This window comes from Ixodes scapularis, unplaced genomic scaffold (genome assembly GCF_016920785.2).
Source record: "Ixodes scapularis isolate PalLabHiFi unplaced genomic scaffold, ASM1692078v2 ptg000490l_1___fragment_3__unscaffolded, whole genome shotgun sequence".
Classification (NCBI taxonomy): domain Eukaryota; kingdom Metazoa; phylum Arthropoda; class Arachnida; order Ixodida; family Ixodidae; genus Ixodes; species Ixodes scapularis.
Genome location: NW_024609988.1, coordinates 624,763 through 637,095, shown reverse-complemented (window position 1 = coordinate 637,095; position 12,333 = coordinate 624,763). Strand labels below are relative to the sequence as shown.

The 12,333-nt window shown below is 47.1% G+C and overlaps 1 protein-coding gene across 1 annotated transcript in view; it reads right to left on the bottom strand.

The window, feature by feature from the left end:
• Positions 1-914: 914 nt before the first annotated feature.
• The window catches only part of LOC115332093 (beta-alanine-activating enzyme), a 56,631-nt gene continuing 45,212 nt past the window's right edge, over positions 915-12,333 (bottom strand). The window contains exon 9 of the mRNA XM_042287824.1: positions 915-1,145. Within this exon, the coding sequence (XP_042143758.1) occupies positions 915-1,145 (231 nt within the window). The remainder of the gene's footprint in view (positions 1,146-12,333) is intronic.

Below are 12,333 nucleotides of genomic sequence, written 5' to 3'. Positions count from 1 at the left end.
CCTGATAAGGAAGTATATTATTTTCTCGATATTTTTTCAGCCCCTGCAGTCTCCCTGATAAGGAAGTATATTTTTCTCTCGATATTTTGCTTAGTTTTCTAAATATCGCGATCGAAGTTTTGTTTCGGACGTCTACGCCAAAACCGAAACTATATATCTGCTAGAGAGGTTCAACACTGATCATCAGCCGTACGGCTGCTTCGTGACATTACCGTGGTGCTGCGGCACGCGATACAACGTGCGGAATCACCCGCAGCTTCACAGCGACGTGACGTCACGTGGGTGCGCCGCCCAGTGTTCCTTGACAAAAGCTAACCCGCTTGCCACCCACTAAAGAGCAGCTGGGTGCATCTCTAAAAATGATTTTAGTGGAGTACGCGGCTTCACTTTGACGTAATACTTCGGCTGGGATCATAATTAGAGAAACTAAAGCGATACTAGTCATTTATTTTGGTTTAGATTCCGACCGGAATTTCCCTTTGAGTAACTTAAACAGCCTATGCTACCTAAGCTTCTTTTGCGTCCTAAGCACATTATGCAACCTAAGCAGCTCATGCAACCCAAGCAACATAAACAGGTTTAGTCACTCTAATTAAAGGAGCACTAAAGTGTTTTTTTTTAGATCGTCTATTTATGGCGCAACCCCAATCAGCTTACCCTAAGCACCCTTGAAAATCCTACATTACAACCGTGCGCTATACTTTACCCTAATAAAATGCGAGGCGACGCGCCCCCTTTTCTGAGATATCTAGAAAGAGGGGTGTGTCATTAATTTATGATTGTATTTCTAATTGCATAAAATGTGACGCGTGATCACAATTATATATTCAGAGACGCAGGGCGGACGTCGATTGAATTATTGTCGTAAAAACAAAATCTCAAAATTTACTTTAGTGTCGCTTTAATTAAGCAACTTAACCTTTCAAACCGAAATTTCGTGGACCGGTTCCTTCGATGATTTCGTTCAGGTAAGCGGTGACCGCCCCGAACGTTTCATGCAAAACCTTGCCGCCCAAAAGTGGCAGGGGGTGCTTTGTCGCGAACTCCATCTCTTGACAGATGGTGGAAGCCCTCAAGGTACTACCTCCGTGCTGAAAAAAGTTTTCCTGCGGATCCATGCTCTCCGTTGTCCTGGTGGTGAATTTCTGCAAATAATTTTGCGAGGGTTACAAAATAGGATTTTATGTTTTCGTATAAATTCGAAATCCTCGGAAAGAAACCCATTGGTCAAATTTTCGTTAATCCCGATTTATCGGATAAACACCGAGTCGCGACGTAAAAAAAAAAGTAAGAAACGTAAAGCACGGATTTAGGCCAAGCATTGGCCACTGTCCGGCGATGGTCCTTGTGGACCCTTCCCGTATGAATAGTTTGATCGCTGACCTCAATTATAGATTAAGATGTCAATTTTTTTACCGTGTCATCCCCCTGTTTTCGGAGGCAGCGATGACGAATGCTATCGGCGAAAAGTGACTCTCATCGATTCTATCTCCTTGTTTTGAGTGATATGGAGCTCGAATAAACGCCGTATGGATTACCTTCGCAACATATATCGTATGTATGCTTTGTTATTATTATGTCATTTTTATTCCGACACGGCGGTGCGTCAACACTGTCGACGCGATGCATGTCCAACCTTCCCTCGCCGACTGTCACGTCAGTAACGGGCTGCAATCGGAAAATATCGGTCCCTCTCTCCCATCCCAACAGCGCGAATCCAGTACTAGGATCAAACGCACGCGTACGCTCCGAGTGTGAACAGGTATTTACGTGACTTTTGCTGACGCACTCGTAGTTCAAACTTATCTTCTTTAATGTCGGCTCGCTCCTGCATCTCCGAGGCCGCGAAAAGCGCCGCAACTATTCGTCTATATCTACGCATCTTTGCAAGCGACAGGCGCGGGTCGTCTTTTAAGAACGATGGCAGTAGTGGTGACTTTGTAGCGATCGAGTTCGTAGCCTTGGACGAAGGTGGCTATACCGGCCTCGGCATTCGGCCCAGTTCATATCGTGGTAGCGTCGACATTCGGACACGAACCCCAGACAAGCATTGGCGGAAAGGTCAGTATAGAAAACATGTACAAACTCGACCACCTGCCAATCAAAGCCCCCAAGGGGGCGGGGCCAGCCGCGACCCATCACAGAGCCGCAGGGCGGGGCCTCTTCCCTCTCTCCCATCCCAGGGACCAATGAAAGGGCATGGGTGACCAGTGACCAATCGGAGCTCGCCCGGGTCACTGGTTTGAAGTCACACGCGTACCCCGAGGTACGCCTGTGACCTCAAACCTCAGACCTCAACAGCAAACCTCTAACCTCAGGCCTCAAACCACAAGCGTGGTTGACCAGGTGTTGACAGCTGCGGTCATCATCTGATAAAAACCACCTCAGACCTCAAACCTCAGACCTCAAACCACAATCGTGGTTGACCAGCTGTTGACAGCAGCGGTCATCATCTGATAAAAACCACGGGATGTCACAGGGTCTGAGCTTCATTCGACAGAGGGCGCTATAGGACTTGAATTGCGGCGCTCAGGGCGTCTCACGTGTGATGTCACAGGGTTCGAGCTGCGTCCGACAGAGGGCGCTCACATGATGCCGCACATAACGTCCCTGGATATTTTTTCGTTTTTACAGGTAGCGACAACTTTCCTCCTTTCCATCTACGATTCCTCTTTCCCCCAAAATTTTCTCCTCTCTCTCTCTAGCGCCGCCATTCGCTTTCTAACGTCAGACGGGAGGGCGGTTCCGCTGTGTTGTTATGTGGTTACCAGTAGCGTAGTCTTCCTTGTTTTGGTAATTTCCAGCGCGTGAAATTAATTTGGATATCATCGGGTTACTTACGTGAATCGAAGGTAAGCTGTTATTTCCGCAAAAGCACATATATATATATATATCAATATTTTGCCGCAATCCCTATCATACCGCAGCGAGAGCTTTCACGAGCAATGCTCTCGGCGATGCTATAGATATGCGCGCGCCTGCGCTACAATAAACTATTTATATTTGTAATAAAAAGAAATGCCTTGTGAAAATTTCATTCCGTCGTCGATAGAGCCGCATAATTAAGCTATTGTGAGAACTCTATTTTGTTTGCAACCATTCTCCCTCGTGGCGAGCGTTGGTAATGCTACGCAAACGTGTGCACGGTGCAGACGCAAACGCGTCTGGAACTCATTATTTTGGGGTGTATCTATACATGACTTCAACACGCATTTTGTTATAAGTACTAGTAGCAGTGTTTGGATGGAAAACAAACGTCGTGCAAAGCAATGACCTTGACGAGTTTGGACGGTGCGAGATCCGTGCGGATGAATTTACAGCACTTAACTCACCAGTCCCAAATAATATTTGGGGTGAAGTTACACCATCGCACGTGTTATCCCCACATACTATAACGGGCAATCTCGTCCTCGAACCTCTAGTGCGGAGCCGTGTTTGGTCTCAAATAACTCTGTGAAGGATTCTAGCTGGCAACTTTCGCTGTTTTTGATAGCTGGATAGCATACCTTCAGCGAGCAGTGAAGAAATGTTGCGTACAACTTTTATTTTGCCACATTGAACGGTGAATCCAAGACCAATTTTATTAGATCGCGTTCAAGGAATTCGTTAATAACGTGTTTAATGTCTCTGTCTACTTTTTCCTGCCTAGCTTCCGCTGTAACATCCACTTAGATATTTTTTTTAGACAAAACCCCCGAGACTGGGGGGAAGGAGGGACAACACAACACGAAGCACATGCATTGTGCAGACATTTCTGTTTATTTCAGCTCCTGTCGTGCGATTATATATATATCTCAAAAGATAAGTGTTCTACTCCCACAAGCTCCATTATTCCTCAACTTCGCTTTCTATCCTAGTTCGGACCACAGCTCTCTCAAAAACAGATGGTAAGCCAAAGAAGCATGAAAGGCTTTTTGGGCTCATATTGTCCTCGGTAGTAGCTTTTCGTGTTTCCTAGAGGTTCACTGCGAGACACTCACAGCTGAAGCGGCCAATCGGCGGCTTCATCCATTCATATCGTGTCCCTTAAAAACTCAGCTTACGCGAAAAATTTTGCCGGTGAACAACCGGGTTTTCGAGTGAAAAACAACAGGCTAAAACGGCAGAGCACCGATGCCGCATTTCAGCTGAGACCGAGTTCGGCAGTCAGGCGCGTCAAGAAAAACATTGCATGTGTACCTATGTGAACATGTGTGGAAGAGGTAACTAGCTCAGAAATGCTCATCTCACAAAGTTTGCTGCTTCTGGTAGGGACAAAGTTTTTCCTCCCAATCATCTGGAGCCACGCCTTCTGCCTCTTCAGATCGGCTTTCCGAAGCGGAACGGCGAACAACTTTTTTCCATACCAGAACTCTGGCTGCACCCAAATGCGCAACACCCCGTCACCTAACACATACGCTCACTACTTGACTTGCCTCATAACGGTCGAGAAACACCAGGTCGTCGAGCTATAGTCGTCGGCGAGTATCACGAAACACGCGAGCGGACGGAGCAGCCGAGCAGCTTGGAAGCAAATGGCGGACGGAAGTGGCGACAATTCCGGAAATCACGTGACATCGCTCTCCTCCAATAGAAACGGATGTCGGCGCGGCAAAGAATGACGGTACTTGTAAAACGCAAAAAACATCGAGGGACTTTAGCCGCACAGTGTTTGTGCTGCATCCGAAAGAGGGCGCTGCGTTCCGGTTTCATCACGGTCACGTGTTTTGATTTTGAATCGCTGGGCGGTAAATGCCCCCTTTATTCGATAAAGGGGGCTCCGCGGCCGGCTGGGAATCGAACTCGCTACTTCGTCCACAGCAGGCCGACACACTACCCCCTAAGGTATGAACACATTGCTTCCGAGACCGCTTAAGTCGTCTTAGTTGTTCGTGTGTGTGTGTGTGTGCCATTCAGATCACGTGATGTCCCGGGCGCCACTTGGCTTTCTTAATGCGGTTAAAAAACCGGATGCGTCATTGCCGCAGGTCATGTGACCATGGTCGTGTGATGTTGCTCGTCTTCCTATCACGTGGTTTCGCGCGCGCGCGATTCAAACGATGCTGGCGGACTCGTCACCTCGGGAATGACTTTCGTAATCTGGGTAAAAAAAAAAAAAAACACCTTCTCCTAATTTGAACGCGTCTTGCTCCAGGTCATGTGACGAAGCCTATCTACAATTCCGTCATGCAGGATCAAGTCTAGACAGGTTTTGAAATATCTCGAGAGCTCGGAATGTTATTTCCTTTTTTCATATGCAAATGATATACATTATTTTGACGCGCCGCTCGTTTGCTTTTGTTTATTCAGCTGTCGCACTAGGGCTGGGAACGTCGCTTATGAGCCGGAGATCCCACAGGATATGAATGCGTCAATGCCGCAATTCATGTGACGAAGGTCGTGTGACGTAATATTATTTGCATCGCTGGGCGCTAACGTTGCTCGTCTTCCTATCACGTGATTTCGCGCGCGCGCGATTCAAACGATGCTCGCGAACTCGTAGCCTCGTGGCGCCCCCTTCGTTGTTGCATTTGGGATATTTGACCCGCTGAATTTCGGCGTCATGTGACGGTCCCAAATAGCAGCAGCTGGGTCCCGCTAAATTGAGGTTGATGGGAATGTAAAATTTTGAAGCTCGCGGACCGAGATTGATGTTGATCCTGCGTAAAGCTTTAAAGTGGCCCTGTTAAAATTTGGGGCAAGCTCGTAAAACTTTGCAAAGACCCATCGAATATTGGGAATAGGCGCCATCTAGTGTTCAAATTGTGAAGTGGTCCTCTTCAAAATTGGGTGCCATCTGGTGGTAAAAGCTTCGACCCGCTATAAACTTTGGACGTCATGTGACGGTCTAATTAGCATCAGCTGGGTGTAACTAAATTGGGGGTGAGGGGATTGTAAAACTTTGAAGCTGGCGGACCGTGTTAAATCTTGGTTCAGCGTAAAGCTTCGAAGTGGACCTGCGTAATTTTGGGGCAAAGTCTTGAAGCTCACAGACTGCGCTGGACCCAGTGATTTGTTTTTGAATAGACACCATCTAGCGTTAGAACTTTGAAGTGCTCATCGCTGAAATCGCTGACATCTGGTGGTAAAAGCTTCGACCCGCTAAATTTGGGCGTCATCTGAAGATTTTCTTAGCACCAGCTGGATATCGATAAATTTTGGCTGGGGTGACGGTAAAACATTGAAGTTCACAGGCCGTGCTACATCTTGGTCCAGTGTAAAGCATTCAAGTGGCCCTGCTAAATATTGGGTCTCAGCGTAAACTTTTGAGAGCTCACAGACCGTGCTGGATCCCAGTGAATCTTGGGATAGGCGTCATTTAGTGTTAGGACTTTGAAGTGCTCATCGCTAAAATTGCTCACATCTAGTGTTAAAAGCTACGACCCGCTAAATTCGGGCGTGACATCACGGGTCCTTAGAACGCCTGGTCAGCTGTATCCACTTAATTTTGAGGGGTGACGGCAAAAATTCGAAGCTCACGAACCGTGCTAAGCTGAGAAACAGCGTAAAGTTTTGAAGTGGCACCGCCATATTTGGGGGGCTGGCCCCAGCGCGTAAAACTGTGAAGTGGCCCTGATGAAATTTCGGGCCCAGCGCGTAAAACTTTGCACAGTCCCAGCCAATTGTGGTGTATCCGACACCTAGCGTTAAAACTTTGAACTGGTCGAAGATTATTTTAAACTTCAATGAGATGAAGATAGCATTTCCTCTTCTCGATTTTGCGCGAACACAGTTTAAATCTGGGATTTAGGCGTATGCGTTGTCACCTCCGTTCATAGATGGTGCGCGTTTTTGTTGCTAAGCGTCTTTGTTGTCAGGGCATGAGTGAGATCTGGCGGCGTGGGTGTGACCTTGCGACATTTTTTGCTGAAAAGTTGAATTGCTCGTGTTGCTAAGGCGTGCTCATCCGTATTTTCGCGCGCGCGCAATTCAAGTCCGGGCTTTGTGCGTGTGAGTTGCCGATTCCGTTTGTAGATGGCGCGCACCTGAATCCGTTGGCTGGCGTGAACTATTACCATTATCACGCGAAATGTCTCCCTAATTTTAGCGCCAGCTTGGTAGATGGCGTCAACTCTATCGTGCGTGCGACATCTCTCGCTAATTTAGCGTCATCTGTCTGCTTAACGCAGCAGTGTGGGAAATGGAACGGATCGTGGCCGCATCCATACGCTAAAAATAAGACAGATATGGTGTTTCATTTTTTTTTTATTCCCATACGCTCTAAAGACACCCACACTTCTAAATACAGATACGGCGCTTATTTTTTCCACTCTACGCAAAAAAGACGTGATTGGAAACGCTTTACACAAAAATGTACAGCACAAGCAGTTTCAAGACACATCCGAGGCAAAAAAGTTGTGGAATGACATTTCACGAGCAACGCGCGATACAATCTTCGCATCGCAGATAACTCCTTGACGATATCGCTCACAAATATATTACAATAAAAGGGACCACGAAACAAAAAAAAAATGGATCCTCTACATCTCGTAGACGAAGCAATGAAACACCTCTTACCTATTTCTTGTGAGAAACGAGGCGAATTCGCAGATTTCCACCCGTCTTTTTTTTTTTTTTTTTGTAGCAAAACAGCTTTGTTGGTTTCAGGCTCCAAACCCTCAAACTTTGACTACATCCTATTAGGAATGGGTTGGGCTGCAAGATCCACACTAGTTTCTGTGACTATCTCGACACTGGAGGTGCATACATAACGTACCTACTGTTGAAAGAAAAATATGAGATAGGTCTGACTTTTTCTTCGGAGTCTACCACAACTAAGAAAACCAAAATGGTACGGCTCTTTAGCTCGAAAACACTTTCGGTTTAACTTGCATATGACGCGGTTCCGTCTAGCAGAATCCGACCTTGGAGGAATCCCGTCCGCTCGCTCGTTTTTCTTTTTCACGGAGCGGATCGCGATACGTGACCGTCTAGCAGGAAGTTGTGCACCTGTGACCTGACTCGAGAAAAATATACAGCGGCATCATTACCCTGATAAACGGATTTGCGAGACTTTTTTTTTTTTTTTTTAAAGGGGCAAATTGTCTACGCTTTGGTTATAACAGGTGTCTGATCGGGTTTGCGAGGCGAGAAACCCTGTCTAACTGTCTAGCAAAGAAAATACCCCGTTGCATTTGAAAAAAAAAAAGAAGTCTCGCAATGTTTGTTATTCCCACAAACCAAAGAAGCTGGTCTGCTAAAAAAAAAAAAAAAAGAAGGACGGGTGGAAACTTGCGAATTCGCCTCGTTTCTCACAAGAAATAGGTAAGAGGTGTTTCATTGCTTCGTCTTCGAGATGTAGAGGATTCATGTTTTGTTTGTTTCGTGGTCCATTTTATTGTAAAATATTTGTGAGCGATATAGTCAAGGAGTTATCTGCAATGCGAGGATTGTATCGCGCGTTGCTCGTGAGATATCATTTCACAACTTTTTTGCCTCGGATGTGTCTTGAAACTGCTTGTGCTGTGCATTTTTGTGTAAAGTGTTTCCAATCACGTCTTTTTTCCGTAGAGTGAAAAAAATTAAGCGCCGTATCTGTGTTTAGACGTGTAACTGTCTTTAGAGCGTATGGGAATAAAAAAAAATTGAAACACCATATCTGTCTCATTTTTAGCGTATGGATGCGGCCACGCTCCGTTCCATTTCCCACACTGCTCCGTTCAGCAGACAGATGACGCTAAATTAGCGAGAGATGTCGCGCGCGCGATAGAGTTGACGCCATCTACCAATCTGGCGCTAAAATTAGGGAGTCATTTCGCGTGATAAAGGTAAAAGGTCACGCCAGCCAAGGGACTCAGGTGCGCGCCATCTACAAACGGAATCGGCAACTCACACGCACAAAGCCCGGACTTGAATTGCGCGCGCGCGAAAATACGGATGAGCACGCCTTAGCAACACGAGCAATTTAACTTTTCAGCAAAAGATGTCGCAAGGTCACACCCACGCCGCCAGACATCACTCATGCCCTAACAACATAGACGCTTAGCAACAAAAACGCGCACCATCTATGGACTGAGGTGACAACTCATACGCCTAAATCCCAGATTTAAACTGTGTTCGCGCAAAATCGAGAAGAGGAAATGCTATCTTCATCTTATTGAAGTTTAAAATACTCTTCGACCAGTTCAAAGTTTTAACGCTAGGTGTCGGATACACCACAATTGGCTGGGACTGTGCAAAGTTTTACGCGCTGGGCCCGAAATTTCATCAGGGCCACTTCACAGTTTTACGCGCTGGGGCCAGCCCCCCAAATATGGCGGTGCCACTTCAAAACTTTACGCTGTTTCTCAGCTTAGCACGGTTCGTGAGCTTCGAAGTTTTGCCGTCACCCCTCAAAATTAAGTGGATACAGCTGACCAGGTGTTCTAAGGACCCGTGATGTCACGCCCGAATTTAGCGGGTCGTAGCTTTTAACACTAGATGTGAGCAATTTTAGCGATGAGCACTTCAAAGTCCTAACACTAAATGACGCCTATCCCAAGATTCACTGGGATCCAGCACGGTCTGTGAGCTATCAAAAGTTTACGCTGAGACCCAATATTTAGCAGGGCCACTTGAATGCTTTACGCTGAGCCAAGATGTAGCACGGCCTGTGAACTTCAATGTTTTAGCGTCACCCCAGCCAAAATTTATCGATATTCAGCTGGTGCTAAGAAAATCTTCAAATGACGCCCAAATTTAGCGGGTCGAACCTTTTACCACCAGATGTCAGCGATTTCAGCGATGAGTACTTCAAAGTTCTAACCCTAGATGGTGTCTATTCAAAAACAAATCACTGGGTCCAGCGCAGTCTGTGAGCTTCAAGACTTTGCCCCAAAATTACGCAGGTCCACTTCGAAGCTTTACTTTGAACCAAGATTTAACACGGTCCGCCAGCTTCAAAGTTTTACCGTCCCCTCACCCCGAATTTAGTGACACCCAGCTGATGCTAATTAGACCGTCACATGACGTCCAAAGTTTATAGCGGGTCGAAGCTTTTACCACCAGATGGCACCCAATTTTGAAGAGGACCACTTCACAATTTGAACATTAGATGGCGCCTATTCCCGAAATTCGCTGGGTCTTTGCAAAGTTTTACGAGCTTGCCCCAAATTTTAACAGGGCAACTTTAAAGCTTTACGCAGGATCAACATAAATCACGGTCCGCGAGCTTCAAAATTTTACATTCACATGAACCCCAATTTAGCGGGACCCAGCTGCTGCTATTTGGGACCGTCACATGACGCCGAAATTCAGCGGGTCGAATATCCCAAATGCAACAGCGAAGGGGGCGCCACAAGGCTACGAGTTTGCGAGCATCGTTTGAATCGAGCGCGCGCGAAATCACATGATAGGAAGACGAGCAACGTTAGTGCCCAGCGATGCAAATAATATTACGTCACACGACCTTCGTCACATGAATTGCGGCATTGACGCATTCATATCCTGTGGGGTCTCCGGCGCATAACCGACGTTCCCAGCCCTAGTGCGACAGCTGAATAAACAAAAGCGAACGAGCGGAGCGGCAAAACAATGTATTTCATTTGCATATGAAAAAAGAGAAAATAACATTCCGAGCTCTCGAGATATATCAAACCCTGTCTAGACTTGTTCCTGCATGACGGAACTGTAGATAGGCTTCGTCACATGACCTGGAGCAATGACGCGTTCAAATTCCGTGGAGGGTTTTTTTTTTCACCCAGATTACGAAACCATTCCCGAGGTGACGAGTCCGCGAGCATCGTTTGAATCGCGCGAGCGCGAAATCACGTGATAGGAAGACGAGCAACGTCATACGACCATGGTCACATGACCTGCGGCAATGACGCATCCGGTTTTTTAACCGCATTACAAAAGCCAAGTGGCGCGCCGGACATCACGTGATCTGGATTGCACACACACACACACACGAATAACTAAGCCGACTTAAGCGGTCTCGGAAGCAGTATGCTTTGGCGTTGGCTGAGGTGCGCGGTGCGCTAAAGTGGGCCGTGGCTCTTCCCCCTTGGAATGGGCGTCTATATTGTTCGATTTATTGATTTTTTTCGTACAGATTGCATAACCGCTGACGCGGTCTGTTACTACATCGTTTGCGTCTCCTCTCAATCGTATCCGCCCAGTCTGGTCTAAGCACTTCAGGTTTGTGTGACAGCTATTTAGCGCCACGGCAATAGTGTATTATTATTTTTTTTTTTGATTTCAGAGTATCTGTTTTCTCATTCGTCTCTAAAGTTTGTATAACGTTTCTATACGAGCTATCCTCCTGTCGTTTTCTGAATTATTTTTCAATTTGGCCTTGTATAATGTTTGCGGAACCTACTGCAAGGATGTCTGTAAATAACATGTAAATAAACTTGTTGCGTTTGCAAAAAGAAAAAAAAAATGTGCTCATAGCTCAAGGGGTAGAGTGTCGGCCAGCTGTGCACGAAGTAGCGAGTTCGATTCCCAGCCGGCCGCGGAGCCTTTTTTATCGAATAAAAGGGGCATTTATCGCCCAGCGATTCAAATTCAAAACACGTGACCGTCCTGTGACCGGAGCGCAGCGCCCTCGTTCGGATGGAGAACAAACCCTGTGCGACATCACGTGAGCGCCCTCTGTCGGACGCAGCTCGAACCCTGTGACATCACACATGAGACGCCCTGATCGCCGCAATTCAAGTCGTGTAACGCCTCTGTCGAATGAAGCTCGGACCCTGTGACATTACGTGGTTGTTATCAGATGATGACCGCAGCTGTCAACACCTGGTCAACCACGCTTGTGGTTTGAGGTCTGAGGTGGTTGTTACCAGATGATGACCACAGCTGTCAACACCTGATCAACCACGCTTGTGGTTTGAGGTTTGAGGTTTGCGGTTTGGGGTCTCAGGTTTGAGGTCACACGCGTACCTCGGGGGGCGGGACCCGGGCGAGCTCCGATTGTTCACTGGCCAACGCCCATGCCCTGTCATTGGTCCTGGGATGGGAGAGAGGGAAGAGGCCCCACCCTGCGGCTCTTTGATTGGTCGGGGCTTGCCCCGCCCCCTTGGGGGCTTTGATTGACAGGTGTCCGTGTTGGTACATGTTTTCTACTACTACTACCACCAGCGTTTTTGATCAAATATCCACGTGCTTCGAACCATGCCGGTCTCGACGATTGGTTGTTTGTGTTGCCGAAGACGCCGTCGCCATAGCAACAGTCCGCTCTCGTGGGGATCGGGAGCTTGCGGGACACCGGAAGTTCTAGTTTTTCCGTACGATGACATCGCTAATTCCTCCTGTCACATCAGAACGCGTTCGTGAATACCGATTTCTTCCTTTCTTAAGAAGTTCTTAACTTACGAACTTCTTAGCTTAGTTGTCTTAAGCTAAGACCCTATTCGTGAATCTGGCCTCCGG